This window comes from Phaseolus vulgaris, chromosome 4 (genome assembly GCF_051622355.1).
Source record: "Phaseolus vulgaris cultivar YP4 chromosome 4, ASM5162235v1, whole genome shotgun sequence".
Lineage (NCBI taxonomy): Eukaryota > Viridiplantae > Streptophyta > Magnoliopsida > Fabales > Fabaceae > Phaseolus > Phaseolus vulgaris.
Window position 1 is genome coordinate 48,186,382 of NC_143501.1, and position 22,912 is coordinate 48,209,293.

At 26.8% G+C, this 22,912-nt stretch overlaps 2 protein-coding genes across 4 annotated transcripts; both read right to left on the reverse strand.

Annotated features, from left to right (window-relative positions):
- Positions 1-1,254: 1,254 nt before the first annotated feature.
- Positions 1,255-8,790, reverse strand: LOC137837991 (LEAF RUST 10 DISEASE-RESISTANCE LOCUS RECEPTOR-LIKE PROTEIN KINASE-like 2.5). Of its 3 annotated transcripts, none has more exons than XM_068647188.2 (6): positions 8,511-8,779; positions 8,353-8,400; positions 7,563-7,676; positions 6,054-6,326; positions 4,158-4,199; positions 1,255-2,965 (listed from the first exon to the last, which is right to left on the reverse strand). In XM_068647188.2, exons 1-6 carry the CDS (start codon positions 8,611-8,613, stop codon positions 1,875-1,877), a joined length of 1,671 nt encoding a protein of 556 aa, XP_068503289.1. In that variant the 5' UTR covers positions 8,614-8,779; the 3' UTR covers positions 1,255-1,874. The 3 variants fall into 3 exon arrangements, with proteins under 3 accessions (XP_068503289.1, XP_090157750.1, XP_090157749.1); XM_090301624.1 differs by having other exon boundaries at positions 1,256-2,965; positions 6,054-6,310; positions 8,511-8,790; XM_090301623.1 differs by lacking the exon at positions 8,511-8,779 and having other exon boundaries at positions 1,256-2,965; positions 6,054-6,319; positions 8,353-8,380.
- Positions 8,791-13,661: 4,871 nt separating this feature from the next.
- LOC137837992 (PR5-like receptor kinase) lies at positions 13,662-20,949 on the reverse strand. The gene is made up of 7 exons (XM_090301072.1): positions 20,812-20,949; positions 20,634-20,702; positions 19,472-19,576; positions 18,097-18,273; positions 17,733-17,845; positions 15,697-15,757; positions 13,662-14,752 (listed from the first exon to the last, which is right to left on the reverse strand). Exons 1-7 carry the CDS (start codon positions 20,939-20,941, stop codon positions 13,662-13,664), a joined length of 1,746 nt encoding a protein of 581 aa, XP_090157198.1. The 5' UTR covers positions 20,942-20,949.
- Positions 20,950-22,912: the final 1,963 nt, after the last annotated feature.

A 22,912-nucleotide genomic window follows, 5' to 3' on the forward strand; every position in this document is an offset into this window, starting at 1 on the left:
ATCTTGAATGACTAAAATCCTAAAACTGCAGAAAAAAAGTAATGGAAAAAAAAAATTCTCATGAGTAAAAATGGCGGTTGCAGATGGTGGAAGGTTAAGGAGGAAGAGATAGAACTTGGAGGAAGACGGTGGTGGAGGGCGACAGTCGCAGATTGGTGTTGGCGGTGGAGGACGACGAAAACTGATAGTGGTGGAGGGCGACGGTCGCAGATTGGTGTTGGCGGTGGAGGACGACGAAAACTGACGGTGGTGTTCGTGGAGAAAGAATGGCAGCGACTGGCGGTGGAGGACGGCGGAAACAGTGGTGTTCGTGGAGGAAGAATGGCAGCGACTGGCGGTAGAGGACGGCGGAAACAGTGGTGTTCGTGGAGGAAGAATGGCAGCGACTGGCGGGGTGGTGGAGGACGGCGAAAACAAACAGTGGTGTTTGTGGAGGAAGATAGGCACGACGACAGCTTTGCGGTTGCATATGCTTGTTGTTTGTATTTTTTAGGGTTTCAAATTGAATGTGTGTGAATGAATTTGGGGGAAAAAAAAGGGCACTAGCGGAGCAGCACATGCACAACACACATCAGTTTTCACATAAGCGGGTTGGCGGGTCAGCCCGCCCCGCCCCGTCGTAAGCCCGCACGGGCCACGGGTTATGCGGGACGGGCTTAAGTGGGTTGGCGGGTCAGAAAAGGGAACCCGCCCCGTGTTTTTTGGTGCGGGCTGCGGGCCGGCCCGCGCGGCCCGCCCCGTTTTGCCACCCCTAATAGTAACTAAATTAGAAACCATTTTAGAAACTAAAACAAAATTTAGTTTCTAAATTAGTTTCTGTTATTGTTAAATAGTTTCTAAATTGTTATCTAATTAGCAACCAATGTTTTTACTACCAAATTTAGAAACTAAATAATTGATAATTAAAACTTTTGTTGCTAATTAGATATCAATTTTAGAAACTATTTAACAATAATAAAAACTAATTTAGAAAGCAAATTTGTTTTTAGTTTCTAAAATGGTCTCTAATTTAGTTACTATTGTAACTAATTATTTTAGTATCTAAAAATTGGTTTTTATTTCATGATTTTCTTGTAATGATACACATGCTGATTGTTTAAAATTTGTCACTACAATTTTTTAATTAATAAATAAAAAATATTAAATTATTACAGGGTTTGTAGTTATAATTACGTAGTAACAGTTTTAAATCGTGTAAGAAAAAAATTCCATGCACTTGATTTAGCATAAATGATAATATTAATTTTTTGAAAACATAATTGATTAAATTCAACCCTTTTAAAAGTAGACCAATGAAATTTATTTTTCAAATAAATTAAAAAAATATAAAAAAGTAATTTAACTATTTTTGTAAGAGTTACTAAATTTTTTTATCGAGTCCAACTTTTTTCTAAATTAAATATTTCATATTAATTTATAATTTTTTAAATATTATTGTTTAAAAATGCAATGTTAATAACAAACATTCGAAAATTCAAGAAGAAAACTACTGATCATGAAGAGGAATAACTAAATAATATAGAGGACAAATACAATTCATTAAAGGAAAAGAAAAGAAGTTGAAGAAATAATTCTCACTAGTTATCTAATCTTGTCTCTACTCACCTCAAATATATTTTTTCTAAGTTATTATTGCGTTGAGATATATTTTTTCCAAATTGTTGTTGTGTTGAGCTTCTTATTAGTTATCCACTTCAATTTAACTTGTTAAAAGAAAGTTATCATGAACAATTGCTAAAGCTTTAGCAATCAGTGTAGTGTTACACATATTAGATCGATTTTCTTTTTAAAATAAAAAACACTAAACAAATATGTTGAATGATTCTCGTTACAATATAACTAAAAAGATTTTATCAAAATACAATGATAATAATTTAGGATGAAGATTTCGTTTCTGATCTAGTACGAGAAAAAAACAAAGGTTTTGGAGGCATTTCTAAGAAATTCATGTTACCTTCCAACATGTCGATCACTCTAGTCATTGTAGGTCTATCATTGGAAAGTGTTTGAATGCACCATAACCCCACTATAGTCATCCTCTTTGAAATCTCATTTTCTTCTATATTTATCACTTCATCTGATTTGACATCATTATTCGACTCAAGTCTCTTGTATGCCGAATGTGAAAAGTATATCTCACTTGTACGACTAGCTTCAACATTAATGTTCTCCCTTCCTCCTACCATCTCTAGTAGCATCATTCCATAACTATACACATCAGACTTTTGCGAAACTCCACCAAAATTTCTACTCCACATTTCTGGAGCAAGATATCCTATTGTTCCCCTAGCATCTGACATGGAAATAATGCTTTCATTCCTTGGACACAACTTTGCTAGTCCAAAATCTGATATTTTGGGACAAAAATTCTCATCTAAAAGAATATTATGTGGCTTGATGTCGAAATGCAAAATTTTAGTATTGCAGCCCCTGTGCAAGTACTCCAACCCTCGAGCTATTCCTATTGAAATTTGATATAAATTCTCCCTGCTCAAAGATGTAATTGTTGTTGGTCCTCTTTTGTAGATAAACCTATCCAAAGAACCATTCGCCATAAACTCATAGATGAGAGCTTTTTTGCGACCTTCCAAACAAAATCCAAGAAGTGTGACAATATTAACATGAGATGTTCTACTGATGCTGACAACCTCATTGATAAAATCTTCACCATTTCCTTTGGATTCATTCAGTAATTTTACAGCCACAAGGCTACCTGTTTGTAGTTTTCCTTCATATACTGCACCAAAACCACCTTGACCAAGTTTGACTTTGAATGAATTAGTCATTTTTTTCACTTCTGAAAATTTGTATCTTTTTTGTGTTATAGGTCCAATATTGTTTACAAATGCTTCAATATCTAAATCATTGTTTGTGGTAAAACAAGATTTGACCAATCTACTTGAAGACTTACGTCTAAAACAGTAAAGTATGAAGAGAAACCCTCCAATTACCACACTTACAACACCTGTTAAAAAATATAAAATATTAAAAAACCATAATTATCCTTTTATAGCATGCTGATCTTTTCTGTGAAAGTTCACGTTATAAATCTCCACCACATAAGTTAAATGGTAAAACTATTAGACTCAATCATTATATCTTACACATAATAACTTGAATTTTAAGATAATTTAGTTTATAAGATGCATGGTATTGTTGTCTGAACCTATATAACCACTACCTCATTTTCCAACCTTATTGTCTTTTTCTTATAAACTAAAATTAAGGTATGGTGAGTTTGTTCATTACATTATGTGTTCGTGCATCACAAGCACAACAGGTTCTTTTGTGAGTATATATATATATATATATATATATATATATATATTATTTTTAGGTTTGATATGATAATTGTTATGTAATTGATCTAGATTTTCATTCTAAACTTTAGCTAAAATTGTTGTGTAAATCAAAGTATATTTTTTTTAGATTCAAAATCTGGATAATATCAGTTTGCTATTCAAAATCATTAATTAACTTATGTATGTTTTTATTATTGTCAAGCAACCCTCTATATTGCTAAGAACCTAGCAACCCTCTATATTGCTAAGAACCTAGTCTTTCATGAATGGTATTCAGATTTCTCAATTTGTTTGAGATGAGATTTTCTAATGAAAATATCACACCAACATATGTTTCAACTCTTACATTACATAATTGACTAATACTTATACTAAAACTCTTGGTAGATTACATTTTTTTTTTCTTAATTTGACATCCATAATTTGTACATACCAACTTTTTGAGGATGATAAGATAATTATTATATAATTAATCTAGATTTTCAAGTTAAATTTTAGCTAAAATTGTATATGAGAAATGATATTTTTTACATGATTAAAATACCTTTTAGAGTCTAAATACGAGTTAATTTAGAAGTCTTGTTGTATTTTTTTTTAGTAAATGTGGAAGACACCACATTTTATTAGATTATCAACAAGAACACCACATTTTATTAGATTATATCAACAAGAACAAAAGATAAGGTCTAAAATTATTGTAGATTTCTCGTCATCTAAATATGTAATAAAAGTAGAGTTAATAATAGAAAAACTAGTTTAATTTGCATTTCTTTATCAGATGAATTAAAGATTTATCATGAAGGTAATTCATAAAATAATAAAATAGGAGATATAAAAGGATAATGGATCTATTACCTATAATAATTATAATAATTGTCCCTGTGTGCTGGTGGTTACCTGCACCAACAATACAAAAAGAGCATAGTAAAAATAAAAAAGAGTTCTTAAAGTGTTGTAGCATGAGTATTCTTCAAAGATTAGACTAGAGGAAAAGATCATATTTTACAGCAATAACATCAGAGGAAGATAAATATTACATTACAACTTATCATAAATCTGGCAAGAAATTTATAATTTCTAAAATATTTAAATAAATTAAATTTGAATTAATCTCATATTAAATTATTTCATAATATTAGTGATATTTTTTTTAGTTAAACTTGATTGATATTATTTTTCAATTAAAATTCATTAGAAAAATTCTTAATTAACTTTAATCGAAATTACTATTTAATATTGACCACAATCTTAATTAATTTTAACACAAAAAATATTGTTATTAATAAAAGAAATAATGATTGCTGGCAAAAAACAACGTCAGTACATACAGACATCAACTAAATAATTTTAGTTCACATTTGCCAAAAATAATCTCTCAGACATTATTTTAGAAAGCTCTGGTTATATGAAATCGAAAATAACAATATGCAATAATAATCTTAATATTATAAATAAAATATAATTAAAAAATAATTTTTACTATACTATAAAATATTATTAAATATAAATTAATTTTAAAGATAATAAATAATTAATCACTACAATTAAATTAAATAATATTTTACAAAATAAAAATCTAATGATGTCAAAAATAATAATAATTATTATTAATAAAAAAATTTAAATTAATTATTAATATTTTAGTTAGTTTATAAATTTTTATAAATAATAATTTTTTTTATTAATAATTATTTTAGTCTTTAAAAATAATATTTAATTTAATCAATATATTTATGAATTATTTTTATCTTTAAAATTAGTTTTTATTTAATAATATTTTTTATAGTAATACTAATATTTTTTTAATTTATAAAATAATTTTTTATATAATCAATATAATAAATAATTAATTTAATTTATAAAATTAATTTTTATTTAATAATTTTTCTATAATATTATCGTAAATAAATATATTCTAATTAAGATTTAATGAGAAAATAGTTATACTAATATTTATACAGAAGAATGTAATGATGTAAAAAAGACTGACATCTGACGTCAACTGAAAATAATGTTTGTTAACATAAACTAAAAAAAATGTTTCAGTATAGTTGAAAAACACATTTAAGGTAAATTAAGAAAAAATTAACTAAAGTTGGTTAGAAAATAAATATGTCCTAACATCACCATTAAAATAATCCAGATATTGTAATTCGAAAAATGAACATGATTCACTTTTAGTCTAAAAAAACATATACCGATGTCTATAATAAAAATATTTATATTAGAAGAAAGAATATGAAAATAAATGACATGAATTAAGAGAAGAATAAAATTAAAAATTATTTACTTTTAATTACTTCAACTAATTTCGCTAAAATTTTATAATTTTTTAAACTTCTTAATAAAAAAACATATTTTCTTATACATTATTTCAAATGCTTTAAAAAAACTTAATTAAGTTTGAAATATATGATAAATTTAGATATTATATCAGTTTTTATTAAATATTCTTGGTCTATTAAATTTCATGTTCCTTTCTTTTTATTTTCGTTTTCATTTATTATATCAACTACGAAATTACATTGTTTATTCTTAATAAAAAATTAAACAACAAAATCTCAATTGATAAATATAAATTTTTTAAATACTTAATAAAGATTTAAATAAAAATAACTAAATTTATGAAGTTAAAATTTAATTAAAAAAATACCTTTCTTTCCGAGTTGATTTTAATAATATTTACTTAGAAGGCAGTGTTACCGTTGTGAGAGCTTTAATTTATCTAAATTGGAAGAAAGAATAATATACCTGAATCTTGAGATGATTCAGTCGCTGTTGTTGGTGATGATACTGTCTTTGACACAGGTGGCGGTGACGGTGATGGTGACGGTGATGATAGTGTCGCTGACATAGGTGGTGGTGGCATCGTTAATACAGATGGCGGCGATGATAGCGTCGTTGACACAGGTGATGGTGACGTCGTTAACATAGGTGGCGGTGATGATAGCGTCGTTGATACAGGCGGCGGTGGTGGCGGTGATATGTTTTCGTCACAATCGTTTTGACTGACAGGACTGCAATCTATTTAGCCGTTTTTGGTTCAAAATTATTAATACAAGCTCATGTGATTTTCTTCCACAACAAAAAATATTGGAGATAATAATTTAACAACTCAGATGAGTCATTGATTTCCTCGTATAAATTACCTAATTTACTTTATTTCTCTTTAGTTCAAACTTATTTTAAAAACATCTTCTTCTATCAAGTAAAAGGAATTTGTTTATTTAACTAATAAAAAGTTAAATACTATTTGGCAAGTAAAAAAGTTACGAACTGATTAAAATAATGTGTCAAATGTAATCAATCTTAAATAAACATTTTATCAAAAACTAAAACAATAGAAAAGAAAAAATTCACAAATTTACTAGCAAGAAAAAATTATGCAAATTAAATTAGTTAAATTCTAATTGCTATTATAATATAATATAATAATGTAGAGTTTTGTTATTCTCATTAATAGTTTATAAATTAGTAATCGAGAAGTTTATATTACGAGTGGACTTTTAAATTTAATTTAATCTTATAAAATCGATTTATGAAATAAAATTTATACCCACTTATATACAATAAAATGTTTTAATTTTTAGTTGATGTAAAATCTTCAACCGTTTAAAGATAATTTTGAGTTAACAAAGCATGTACAGAGACATATTAGAGACATATTGTTAAATATTAATATAAGGAGATGATACATCTCTTCTTTGCATACATTTGATTTTACTTATCTTTCAAATTGCTATTTTCTTAAATTCAAATCACCACTCACAATAAAAAAAATTATGTACAACTAGCTGAAACACAAGTTTTCTAATATTTATATTTTTCCCATTTTTTAAATAGATCATATAAATACTAATTTTTTGTTTAGTCTCTTTCTTAAAAAAGATTTTATTGTTATAAAATGATGCATTAGTATTTTTTTCCACAACACACACATATATATAAATTTATAATAATATTTATAAATTTACCTTATATATTAATTTAATAAAATTATAATAAAATATTTTTAATAAAGAAACACAACAAATATTAAATTTTTAAAAAATACAAACACACAGATAGATTAATGTATCTACTTTCGTTAGTTAATATTTTAAACAGAACATTAATATAATACAATAAATATGAATTAAATTTTTTATATTATTTTTATACTGATTTTAATATTTTAAAATGTATTAGTTTTTAATATATTAAAATTATGCTGGGACAACATTAAAAACTCACAAAATAATCTGAATTAAGAGTACGTACTGATGCCCTGATTAGGAACGAAGCCTGATGAGTTGAAAAAAATTGTTGTATCAAGTCTTCGCGCCAGGTAAGTAGAATCATTATCCACGTTACTGCTACTGCTGCTGTTGCAATCTGTTTACATTTTTTTTTCAACACCCAATTTTATAGTTAAATTTAAACATTCACTTTTAAGAGTAAAGTTTAAAAGAATTATAATTTTTTCTTATTGAGTCTCATAATTTTTTTATATGAAATATTTTGTATTTTTTTATACTTTTCTATTTCATTTTAAATTTTATTATTTAAAGAACAAAATATACAACTATTTTAAGAAATATTTAAATTCCATCGTTTTTATTATTCTAAAATTTTCGTTCTTTTCCCTGTACATGTTAGTTTCCTTACAAACAGATTTTTCAATAAGGTGATTAACTATAATAAGGTACTACTTTTTATTCTTCAACCGAAATCTAACATTGAAGATGATATTATTAATTTTTACCTGTTTAGATAAAATAAAATTCCCAGCCACTGTCATCTTTAAAGCTATTCAAATACTAAAGATCCAAAGTTTTGCATTCAAAACTAGTTTTGGACGGTATTAAATAGAACAAAAAAATTATCCTTAAAAAGTTTCTTTACATTTAAAAGAAATAAAGAGTTAATTTTTTATATCTTATTATGATAAAAAAAATTATACTAATAACCAATTAAAAAGTAATATTAATAAATTTTGAACAATTATTATAAAAATAATAAACACTGAAGATATGCATGATTAAAATTGTGTAAATATAAAGGTGCTTACTCTTTCTATCTTCACACGTCATGTTTAGGGTTTTTGAGTGGTTTTGAGCTGCAAGCATTAGCATGAATAATGTGGTTATAATTTAGGGTAGTTGAATGAAGGAAACAGAAAAACATATATTTGTTGTGATATACGTGGTTGCAAAGATCTATACGTACCCAGAAGCATAGACGAAGTGTTGAAGTTGACATGAGAGTTAGTTGGAAGAAGAAGCGTTGCAGTTACAGAGAACAGATAGAAGAGATTGAGAGTGCGGAACATGTTTAGTTTCAGTTCACTGCATACATAGAAAACAGCTAAGTGTCTGTCTTACGTTTTAATGGGATTCCATGGTCACAGAATTGGAATAGATCCAATAATGTCTACGTTTTAGTGTGTAATGAAGTTAGGTATCAGACATTTCTCTCCATTTCTCACCAGCTGGAAAGAAGCAAGAAGGGACCACACTCTACCATTTCGATCCACTGTGTACGTCTTAACCATTCTATGGTCAAATTAGAAGGTACCGTGAATTTTCTCTCATATATGTAGACAAAATTCCCATATTTAATTTTAAAATATAATATATTTCTTATATAAATTTAGTTTGATAAAACAATTTAAAAATAATAGCAAATAATTTTAATTCACATCTTATTATCATTGGAGAAACATTCTCCTGTAAAAACAACCTTTAGGACCACTTGTGATTGATCTCTCAAAACTGTCCAACAAGAAATAAACAAAAATCAGAACAAATACAAAAGACGCAGAATATTTAGGAAGTCTTTGGATTTCTATTTAGATTACGTGTTTGGCTATTATTTCAAAGAGTATAACACACGGATCTTTAAATTTAATATTTATTATAAAAGTAAATTTTATAATATATATAAAAGAAACTAATTTTATATATTATATTTGAATTAGAATAGTAATATCGTAAAATAATTATAATAAAAAAAATTGTATATATTAATTTGAATTATCATTGTTTTTTTAGAATTATTTGATATAAGATAATGTGTAGATTTTGAAACTTATTAAATAAATAAATTTCATATGTAAATAAACCATTACATAATAAATAATTTTAAATAAACAAGTTATAAATGTAATAAGTGGTACTGATGAGGAAATTGTTTATCTTAAAACTACATCATTTGTTTCATTAATAAAGGTGTTTTTATATAGAGTAGGTAGAAATAATACTAATTTTAATATGTGACTTTACCTAAAATTTTGTTGATATATTTAAAGAAATACTTGGTCAATTAAACCTTGTACTATTCGGGTTTAAGTCACACAATAGTTTTTTTTTATATATAAAATTTTTTCATGTTAGATATCATTATGCTACTTGACATCTCAGTTATACTGACACCTCAAGTAACAACAATCATTTGTCATCTTAAGTCACACAGTAGTTACGATCAATTCAATTGATCAAGATTTGATTCTGGGATTGTTCTGTGATAGATGGATGTGGTGTTGTGTGGGATGAAGCAACTGCACTTTTAATATTGAATTGAAGTGTTTGATTGTAGATTTTGATTGAATTAGTTTTCTGTATTTGTTCCTTGATGAAAATTATTCTACTATACTTGATTATACTTCTTGTGTTGTTGTTACAAGTTCTTTTATTAATTTCTGGAATGATAAATGGTGTGCTACTACTTCTTTAGTAAATATTGCAGGATTATCTGATGCTGCTAGTATTCCGGATATAGTCTCTCAGTTTTGGACAGGTGGTGATTGGAATATTCCATTGTCTTTACGGCAGATGCCTCATTTTTTTAGTCATATCATGGTTGGGGCGGAACAGGATATTCCTAATTGGATTCTAGATGAGTCTGGTCATCTCACTCTTAAATCGGCTAGGACTTTTTTCTTGGATCCAAGAGTTTCCTATGGTTGGGGTAAATTTATTTGGTCTTCATATATTCTGCCTTCCAAAACTCATGTCCTTTGGAAAGTTTTAAATGGGCGGCTTCCTACTGATCAGCATATTCAAAATAAAGGTCTGCATATTTGTTCTATGTGTACGTTTTGTGAAAAGCACGATGATGAATCTATTCAACATTTTTTTTAATGTGCTAATGCTTTGCGTATTTGGAGTTGGGGTTGACACATTTTTCCCGCTTATCATTTCTCTAATAAGGATTATCTTCTTTCTTTTATTAAGAGTGATGGTAGTCCATTGGTTAAATTGATTAAGCTAGTTGTGATAACTTTTTCTATTTGGATGATATGGCGTATGAGGAATTATGCTCGTTTTCAAGATAAGATTGAGGTTTCTAGAACTATTTTGGTTATTAAAGATTTAACTTGTTTAGTGGGTAATTCGTCTAAAGCTTCAATAAATAATGATATGTTCGATTTCAATGTGCTCAAGTTTTTTGGTATTAACACTCTTACTGGTAAAGTTCTACGTCCTCTTCCTGTTAGATGGGAGTTTCCTTCACCAGATTGGGTTAAAATTAACATTGATGGGGCTGCTAGGGGATAACTTGGCCTTGCTACTTGTGGAGGTATTTTTCGTGGCAGTATGGGAGAATTTATTGGAGCTTTTTCTGCGTTTCTTGAAGTTCAAACTGCTTTGGTTGCTGGGTTTTATGGGGTTATACATGTTGTGAAGGAAGCTCAAAAGATGGGGGGCTTACTAATGTCTGGCTGGAATGTGATTCTGCTTTGGTTTGTGCTGCGTTTACTGTTAGGACAAATGTTCCTTGGATTCTTTGTAATCGATGAAATACTTGTCTTAATTAATGTGAGAAAATTAAGTTTAGGGTTACTCATAACTTTCGTGAAGGGAATGCGTGTGCTGATAAGTTGACTAATTTAGAATTTATTCATAAAGAATCTTTTAATTGGTATAATAGACTTCCATCTTGTTTGTTCTTAGAATTCTTTATGAATAGGTATAGTCTACCTATGTATTGTTTTTGTTAACATATGAGTTTTGGTCTAATTTCCCGTATTTTTGTATTTTTTTAATAATATTTATTTCATATGATGACAAATGATTGTTGTTACTTGAGGTGTCAGCCTAGCTGAAATCTTAAGTTGCATAATGATGCATAACATGAAAGCTTTTATTTAAAAAAAAATAAAATTATTTCAATTTATGAGTGTACTTTGGTGCAGAATTCTGATGTATTAATTTGATCTTATTCGAACCAAAGCAAAGACATCCGATCTCAATCGCCCTGTCTAGCTCCGTCCATATTCTGGAAAAGATTTGGGATAATAGCATATGGATGAATGGTGCGTTTTTTGTTTATATTCTCCAGTCAATAGAACTATTATTTTTCATCTCTTTTTATTCATCATACTACTTGCATTGTTCTTGACAAGAAAAATATCTCTTATTTGATGATAAAAAATCCATGACCTGGTCTTCTATTTGGATAATAGCATATGGATGAATTTTTCTTTTAAGAATGCTTCAATATCTTGGTCATTCTTTATGGTCAAACAAATTTCATCAATGGAGTGAATACTCCCATTAGGGCACCCCACTTGCAACTATTAGTATATATTTATTGTGATGCTTTTTCTAATATGTTAGAACTCTGGTATTTGCTCTATATTAATATGTTTATAGTGCCTTGATCAAAAACAGAATTTAGAAAATGTTGGGAACTCATTTTTAATTTGAAAAGGATGTGAACTCCTTCATAAATAAGCTCTAATATGTAGCACCTTAATTAGGATGTTAATCAAAATCAAAAGTTGTAATTAGGGTGCTGCTGCTGCAATCTGTTTACCAGTTTTTTTCATCTAATTAAATTTTAATATGCATCCCAAAAATTACAACTTAAATTATTTTGAATTCCTTTATTAATTTAAACATTTTACTTTATTAATTTAAACTCAAAAGGTTTTAATTTTGTATCCTTTCTCCAAACTTACTATTAAAAGAACATTGTTAAGCTAATGATCAATACTTTGGAACTGTTTTCTTTTCATGAACATAATCAATCAGTGTCTTAATATTTTACTTTTATGCTAATCTAGTCATTTTAAAAGAAAATAAAAATTGAGTAATTATTATTTTACCTAAGGATTAAACTCATAAAATGTTTAAATTGTTTAACCTTGAAGTCTTTTTATACCCACTGCCAAATAATTTACACAAAATTTATATTTTTACGTTATAGTTTATTTTTTTAAAGTCAAAACTACGCATAGTGATTGTTTAAAATCCGTCTCTATAATATTTTTAATTAATTTTAAAAATATAATGTTTTAATTCTAAACAAAAATCAAATTGTAAGAATCAATATCTTATATATAATATTGGTATATTATACTAAATTAATATTGACAAAATAATTTATATTCAAGTGAAGATAATAATTAGTATATTTATTAACATAGTATAGCTTAATATGATGATTTGTTTTGACCTTTTCATAATTAGTATTCATATGTATAGAATTAATATAAAAATTATACAAATTCTAGTTCCAAACAATTTAAATATTTATAGTGAAAAATAATAAATTATACTATGTGTAATTTTGAAACTTTAAAAGTTAATAAATAAAAAATATTAAATTAGTACAGTGACGGGTCTGTAGTTATAATTACGTAGTAACAGTTTTAAACCGTGACAGATAAAAATTCAATGAACTTGATTTAGCATAAATGATAATATATATTAAACTTTTAAAAAAATAATAGATTAAATTCAACCTTTTTAAAATTAGAGCAATGAAATTAATTTTTCAAATAAATTTAAAAAAATTAAAAAGTAATTTAACTATTTTTGTAAGAGTTACTAATTTTTTTTTATCGAGTCCAACTTTTTTTCTAAATTAAATATTTCATATTATTTTATAATTTTTTTCAATATTATTATTTAAAACTCCAATCTTAATCACAAACATTTGGAAATTTAGGAAGAAAACTACTGCAGAGAAATAACTAAATGATATAGAGGTCAAATAATTCATTAAAGGACAGGAGAAGAAGTTGAAGAAATAATTTTCACTAGTTGTCTAATCTTGTTCTCCTACTCACCCCATAAATCTTATTCCAAGCTTTGGAGTCATCTTTAGTTTCATTAGCCTATATGATTTTCACTTTTCAGATATATTTTTTTCAAGGTATTCGTGTTGAGCCTTCTTATTACTTAACCACTTCAATTTAACTTGTTAAAAGAAGTTATCATGCGGTCAAGCTATAGAAATTAGTGTAGTGGTAGTTTAATACACATATGAGATCCATTTGCTTTTCAAAATGAAAAAACACTAAACAAATATATTGAATGATTCTTTCTACAATATAACTAAAAAGATTTCATCAAAATACAATGATACAATTTAGGAGGAAGATTGTGTTTCTAATCTAGTAGGAGAAGAAAACAAAGGTTTTGGAGGCATTTTCAAAGAATTCATGTTACCTTCCAACATATCGACCACTCTACTCATTGAAGGTCTATCATCGGGAAGTGATTGAATGCACCAAAACCCCACTATAGTCATCCTCTTTGAAATCTCATTTTCTTCTGTATTTATCGCTTCATCCGGTCTGACATCATTATCCGACTCAAGTCTCTTGTATGCCAAATGTGGAAAGTATATCTCACTTGTACGACTAGCTTCAACATTAATGTTCTTCCTTCCTCCTACCATCTCTAGTAGCATCATTCCATAACTATACACATCAGACTTTTGTGAAACTCCTCCAAAATTTTTATTCCACATTTCTGGAGCAAGATATCCCATTGTTCCTCTAGCATCTGACATGGAAATAATGCTTTCATCCCTAGGACACAACTTTGCTAGTCCAAAATCTGATATTTTAGGACAAAAATTCTCATCTAAAAGAATATTATGCGGCTTGATGTCAAAATGTAAAATTTTAGTATTGCAACCCCTATGCAAGTATACCAACCCTCGAGCTATTCCTATTGAAATTTGATATAAATTCTCCCAGCTCAAAGATACAATTGTTGTTGGTCCTGTTTTATAGATAAACTTATCCAAAGAACCATTAGCCATAAACTCATAGATGAGAGCTTTTTTGCGACCTTCCAAACAAAATCCAAGAAGTGTAACAATATTAACATGAGATGTTTTACTGATGCTGGCAACCTCATTGATAAATTCTTCACCATTTCTTTTGGATGCATTTAGTAGTTTTACAGCCACACGACTACCTGTGAGCAATTTTCCTTCATATACTGCACCAAAACCACCTTGACCAAGTTTGACTTTGAATGAATTAGTCATTTTTTTCACTTCTGAAAATTTGTATCTTTTCTGTGTTATAGCTCCATGATTTCTTAAGAATGCTTCAATATTTGAATCATTATTTGTGGTAAAACAAGATTTGACCAGTCTAATTGAAGACTTATGTCTAAAACAATATAGTATGAAGAGAAACCCTCCAATTACCACACTTACAACACCTGTTAAGAAATATAAAATATTAAAAAACCATAAATATCCTTTTATAGCATGTTGATATTTTTTATGAAAGTTTACTCATGATAAAATGCCTTATAAATCTCCACCATATAAGTTGAATGGTGAAACTTTTAGACTCAATTATTATATCTTACACACAATAACTTAAATTTTAAGATAGTTTATGAGATGCATGATATTGTTGTCTGAACCTATTGGTTGATTACAATTTAACATTGATAAGTTAAGAATAACAATACACTTGTTAATTTTCTATTGGCTGATTTAGAAGGTCAATTTCTATTTTAAAGATTAATGAGGTTAACTACAAATGCACACACATACACACACATGCACACACACAGACACACACCATATTTTAATATTCAAAATTTGGGTAAGATTGGTTTGATATTGATTTTGATTTGATTTGGATTTTGATAGTATTTTTTAGTAAATATCAAAGGCAACTCTTGTATATAAAATAAAACAAAATAATAGTTAAGAAACATAATTTTCTCTCATATTTATTATGATATTAAAGCATGAAAATTTAAACGGAGATAATTTAAGAGTGACAGGGATATGAAGCATTTTGTTCATAAAGGAATGAGAGTTCTCTCACATATAATCTCAACTTGAGTAATAATCAAGGAAATATAATTTCTTGGGTGCAACCTTAGAGGAGAATATGAAGAATGACATGTGCAATTAGGACTTCATTACGTCATATAAGAAAATGGGGATTTGTAGATGGAATGGTTAACCAATCAGAGAAAGGATTGTTAGAGATGGAAGAATGGTGTGTTGTGCTAATGTTGCACATACTGACGTAGTAGGGGGCACCAACCTACCCTTCTCTGATGCAAACAAGAGTGGTCTTGTTAAACTGACCACTGAACAATGATAAGTATTGATGCAAATGTTGAATACTCATAAGACAAACTTGAGTGAGAAGATGACAAGTGCATATAGCGTTGTCCCATGGATAATTGACACTGAAATATCTAATCATATGATAAGAAATTTGAAGAATATGTGTGAGATACATGATATTCAACACTATCTATTAGGGCTCTCAAATGAATAGACCACTTTTGCGACCAAAGAAGAGCATGTGGTGTTGGATGACGGTTAAAAACTTACAAATGTTCTATATGTTCTGAAGTTTAATTGTAATTTAATATCTATCTCACAATTGATGGATAAATGCAATTGTACTATGAAATTCACAAATAGATTTTAGATTTTGTGTTATGCAAGACTACACTTAGGGATGTTAACGAAAGAAGGGGGTCTATTTTTTTTCATGGAATTCAAGGATCATGGGTCTTTAGAGTTCATGAAGTGAACCATGCAAACCTCTAACATAGGTGTTTGGGACATCCTTTATTGAAAATCATATAGTTAGTTCCTGGTATTAATGGAAGTAAAAATTGTGAATCTTTGAATAAGGCTTGTGATGCATAGAGCAAGCAAAATAGGGATAATTTTCCTTTAAGTGATTACAAAACAAGCATGGCATTTAAACCGGGGACACAATTCATTTGCATAAAGAGTTATTTTCTTGATCATGGAATTAATTTTTCAAACATCTTGCATTAGAACACACACAAAAAAATCATCATATTTTGAATGTGGTTTGTACTTTGCATTTTGATTCCTATTAAATTTGTGGAAGAATATGTTTTAACTATAGGTTATTTGATCAATTGTACACCATCTAATGTGTTAACTACAACAAATGGATGTGCATAGTGATTTCTTGCACATTGTGTTCTAGGAGGAAGTGTTCATAGAATTATCACTTGATTTTGTTGTTCAAAGACCTGGAATGATGTGCAAATTTAGAAAATCTCTTTACATATTGAAATGAGGTTCGAGATGTTGGTTTACCAAGTTTAGGGTTTACTATGTTAATGACCTTATCATTTGTTGGAACAACCATAAAATCATCTATCAATTTAAGATCTACCTGCATACTTGTTTTATATGATTGGCGGGATGAATTGTTTATCTTTGCGTTACAATACAAGAGCTTTAATATTTCAATTTATGTAGCAACCAAGACAAAAGCATTGAGATGCTGCATTGCTAGTTGTTTGATATTTGAAAGGAAACCTTAGGCAATAAATTCTTTTATGTGGAGATAGTGACCTAAGAATATATGGTTGGTGCAATTTTGAATAGATTAGTTGTCCCAAACACGACAGTTACTTATGAGGTGGTTTGTGTCGTTTGGATCGTCATTGGTCTCTTGGAAAACAAAGAAATATCATATGATATATCGCTCTTTTGCAGAAATTGAATGCCTATTTATTAGAAACCATTACTTGTGAGTTGAAATGGCTGAAATGTTTTTTATCTTGCTTATGTCTCACACCCTTAACTTATGCATGTCTTTTATTATTATCAAGCAACCTTTAAACCTAGTCTTCCATGAAAGATATTCAGATTTCTCACTTTGTTTGGGATGAGATTTTCTAATGGAAATATTAAACCAACTTATGTCTCAACTCTTACATTACATAACTAACTAATACATTTACTAAAACTCTTGGTAGTTTACATTTTTTTTTCTTAATTGAATCCATAATTTGTGCATACCAACTTTTTTAAGGATGATAAGATAATTATTATATAATTGATCTAGATTTTCAACTTAGCTAAAATTGCTCGGTATATGAGAGAAGATAGATATTTTTTACATCATTAAAATACCTTTTAGAGCCTAAATAAGAGGATAAATTATTTGAGTTGATTTATTAGTTTCTTAGTATTTTTTTTTAGTAAATGTGAAAACACCACTTAACAAATCAATGAAAAGACATAATTTGCTCTCATATTTTATAGATTATCAACAAGAACAAAAGATAAAGTCTAAAATTATTGTAGATTTCTCGCCATCTAAATGTGTAATAAAAGTGGAGTTAATAATAAAAAAAAAGCGTTTAATTTGCATTTTTTTTTCTAGAGATGGATTAAAAATTTATCATGAATGTAATTCATAAAATAATAAAATAGGAGATATAAAAGGATAATGGCTCTATTACCTATAATAATTATAATAATTGTCCATGTGTGCTGGTGGTTACCTGCGCAACAATAAAAAAAGAGTATAGTGAAAATAAAAAAGAGTTCTTAAAGAAATTAAACAAAAAAAATCTCAATTGATAAATATAGTTTTTTTAAATACTTAATAAAAATAACTATCTTTGTGAAGTTAAACTTTATTTAAAAAAATACCTTTCTTTTCGAATTCATTTTAATAATAATATTTACTTAGAAAGAAGTGTTACCGTTGTGAGAGCTTTAATTATCTAAAGGGAAAGAAAGAATAATATACCTGAATCTTGAGATGATTCAGGCGCTGTTGATCGTGATCTACGTGCAGGTGGCGGTGATGATAGCGTCGTTGGCACATGTGGTGGTGGCGATGGCGATGATATCGACACAGTCGGTGGTGCTTGTGGTTTTGGGTAGGTGAAACAACTTCGATAACCTCTGATAGTAGTATTGCATTCTATTAAGCAGTTTTTGGTTCAAAATTATTAATACACGCTCATGTGATTTTCTTCCACAAGTAATATATACATATAAATATATTTACAAAATACACACACAAAAAATATTTAATTTTTTGTATAAAAAATAAAATTAATTAAAACAGAAATACTTTAAGAATAAATATTTAAGAGTATTCTAACCCATATATATATAAATACTTTCACAATGTATACGCAAAATATATGCAAAACATTAGGGATAATAATTTAAAAACTTGGATGAGTCAGTGATTTCCTCCAATAAAGTTACCCAATGTATTTTATTTCTGTTTAGTTAGAAATTTTAAGTGATTCTAACAAGTAAAAGGAATTTGTTTATTTAACTAATAATGATTTAAATACTATTTGGCAAGTAAAAAAGTTACGAACTCATTAAAATAATGTGTCAAATGTAATCTCAAATAAATATTTTATCAAAAACTAAAACAACAGAAAAGAAAAAATTCACAAATTTACTGGCAAGAAAAAATTATGCAAATTAAATTAGTTAAATTCTAATTGCCATTATAATATAATATAATAATATCAAAAGCAGGTAGAGTTTTGTTATTCTTTAATAGTTTATAAATTAGTAATTGAGAAGTTTTTATATTAAACAAAACAATCACTACAAGATAATCATAAAATAGAAACCAATTTTTAAAAATCAAAATAATTAATTACAATAGTAACTAAATTAGAAACCATTTTAGAAACTAAAAAGAAATTTGGTTTTTAAATTAATTTTTATTATTTTATATTATTGTTAAATAGTTTCTAAATTAGTATCTAATTAGCAATAAGGGTTTAGAGACTAAATTTAGAAACTAAATAATTGGTATCTAAAACCTTAATTGCTAATTAGATACCAATTTAAAAACTATTTAACTTAATAGAAACTAATTTGGAAATCAAATTTTTTTTTCTAAAATGTTCTCTATTTTAGATCCTATTGTAACTAATTATTTTGGTTTCTAAAAATTGGTTTCTATTTCATGATTTTCTTGTAGTGAATGATATAATACAATAAATATGAATTAAATTCTCTATTAAATTTTTTATATTATTTTTTATACTGATTTTAATATTTTAAAATATATTAAGTTTTTAATATATTAAAATTATGCTGGGACAACATTAAAAACTCACAAAATAATCTGAATTAAGAGTACTTACTGTCATCCAAGGTCATATTAGGATTCGAAGTGAAATTAGTTAGGGAATCAAGTCTTCGCGCCACGTGAGCAGACTGATTATCCACGCTGTTGTTGCTTCTGCAATCTGTTTACATTGTTTTATCAACACCCATATTTGTACTTAAATTTAAACATTCACTTTTAAGAGTCATTTTTTTAAAAAAATAATTATATTTTTTTCTTATTGAGTCTCATAATTTTTTTTATATGAAATATGTTGTATAGTTTTATATTTCATTTTAAATTTTATTATTTAAAGAACAAAATATACAACTATTTCAAGAAATATTTAAATTCCATCGGTTTTTATTATTCTAAAATTTTCGTTCTTTTCTCTGTAGATGTTAGTTTATTTACAAACAGATTTTTCAATAAAGGGGATTAAGTATAATAAGATACAACTTTTTTCAGCCTGAAATCTAACTTTGGAGATGATATTAATAATTTTTACCTTTTTAGATAAAATAAAATTGCCGGCCACTGTCATCTTTAAAGCTATTCAAATACTAAAGATCCCAAGTTTTGCATTCAAAACTAGTTTTTGACGGTATTAAATAGAACAAAAAAATTATCCTTAAAAAGTTTCTTTACATTAAAGAGAAATAAAGAGTTAATTTTTATATATTATTATGGTGAAAAAATTATATTAATAACCAATTAAAAAGTAATATTAATAAATTTTTAAACGATTATTATAAAAATAATAAATTTAATTTCTACATTCCCATTAGTTATTAAAAAAATGATAAAATAAAAATTACTTACGTTTTGGTTGCATATACTGTTTACCCATTTAAATATCTCTAAAAAGGTGAAATATAATTTACTTGTATTTAAATTTAGTGAATTTGAATTGAATAGGACATATAATTAAACTAAGAAAAACTCTGCAACCTCTAAAAAAATGTAATTTTTTAGAGAAATATCCCACTCCTCAATCTTATGTATAGAAAATTTTGTGAATGAATCAACACTCTTTTGAGTTGTTTGCATCAACTATATATACTTTTCTCTAACACAAACATGACCCTTTTTCTTTGACCATGTCATAGAGGTAAAGTGTGTATAATTTGTGGATATGCAAGAGAATAAACAGTGAAGATATGCATAATTAAAATTGTGGAAAATATAAAGGTGCTTACTTTTTCTATCATCACACGCCATGAAGACATCATCACCGACTTTGTTTAGGGTTTTTGAGTGGTTTTGAGCTGCAACCATTAGCATGAAGAATATGGTTATAATATAGGGTAGTTGAATGAAGGAAAAGAAAAACATATATTTGTTGTGATATATGTGGTTGCATAGATGTATACGTACCCAGAAGCATAGACGAAGTGTTGAAGTTGACATCAGACTTAGTTGGAAGAAGAAGCGTTGCAGTTACAGAGAACAGAAAGAAGAGAGTGAGAGTGCGGAACATGTTTAGTTTCAATTCATGTGCATACATAGGAAACAGCTAAGTGTCTCTCTTACGTTTTAATGGGAGATTTAATGTTCATAGAATTCTAGTAGAAATTTCTCACCATGTGTAAAGAAGAGAAGGAGTAAAAGTCTAGATATTTTCCACAACCAAGCCAAGTCAACAATCATTTTGAAATTATCAAATTAGAACCTACCCTGAATTTTCTCTCAAATGCAAACAAAACTATTTTTTTTCACACGCAATGCACGCTACTACTCATTTATTAAGTTTAACTTTTAAATAATAAATTTAAGATATTTGATCAAAATATATTAATTATCAATTATTAATTTTATAAAGAAGCATACATAGTTAAAATAATTAACAGTGGTAAAAATATGTTTATAAATTTAATTAGCATTACAATATAGATTAAAAAAAGTAAAAATATAATTTATATAAGTATATATGTATATGCATAAATATAAACAAATTTAATAAATGTAATAAACAAACCTTACTCCAAGAAGCTAGACAATCTCAATATCTCTTTTGCCACCAGGAAGGATATTTTTGAAAAGAGACAAATAAGATAACGGAATAGAAGAAAATACAGATAATTTTATTTTCAAATCATACAAATGTTTTCCAAAATTTATGTTGCAAAATAAAATCTTAAATCATTTTTAATAAATATTAAGACATATAATTATTTTTCTAATGGTATATTTAGACACTAAATTTAAAAGTTTAAAGTTGATGATTTAAATACTTTTTATAAGTAATTAAAATATGTTAATCACATAAAAAGTATTTTAAATTTTTCAAAAAAATATTAGTAAAATATTTAGTTTGTCAAGTAAATTTAAATTTTTTTATTTTATACAAATAATTTTGATATTAGTGTGCTGTGAATAGTATATTTTGTTGGATAAATTAAATTTAAATTTTATTTTCTAATTTCGTAAACTTTATTCATTCATTTTAAAATAATATTGAAAAAAACTTATATAGGTTAGTTAATTGAAACTAAAAATACTACAATAAAAAAATAGAAAATAGATGTCAATTTGATTTTAAATAAATTTTTCATTCTATTAATTAAATAAAAATATTATATATATATATATATATATTTATTCACATGTTTTATTTCATACATAAATTTAGAAAGAAAAAAAAAAACACAATTATACATGTTATGAAATGTGAGAAAAATTATTTATAGCATTACACTGATCTTAAGGTGAAATATATGTTTTTAATCTTTATAAAGATGTTAAAATTTGGATGAGTTCAATCTTTTGCAATATAATACAAAAACATATCTTGGTGAGATCCTTGATTTTCTTAATCTTTGTCAAAACTTGATGTGAACTCCTTCTTTATAAAGAAGCTCTAAAATGTAGTACCTTAATTGTGATGTTAATCAAAATCAAAAGTTGTAATTTGGGTGCTGCTGCTACAATCTGTTTACCAGTTTTTTTCATCTAATTAAATTTTAATATGTATCCCAAAAATTACAAGTTAAATTATTTTGAATTCTTTTATTAATTTAAACTCAAAAGTTTTAATTTTGTATCTCCTCTAAACTTACTATTAAAAGAACCTTGTTAAGCTAACGATCAATACTTTGGAACTGTTTTTTTTTTCATGAGCATAATCAATCAGTGTCTTAATATTTTAATTTTATGCTAATCTAGTACATTTTAAAAGAAAATAAAAATTGAGTAAAAATTATTTTACCTAAGGATTAAACTCATAGACAATGTTTAAATTGTTTAACCTTGAAGTGCTTTTACCCACTGCCAAATAATTTACACCAAATTATAACAATTTTATATTTTTACGTTATAGTTTATTTTTTAGAAGTCAAAACTACGCATGGTGATTGTTTAAAATCTGCTACTATAATATTTTTAATTAATTTTAAAAATATAATGTTTTAAAAAAATCAATTTGTAAAAATTAATATCTTTTATATAATATTGGTATATTATACAAAATAACAACGTA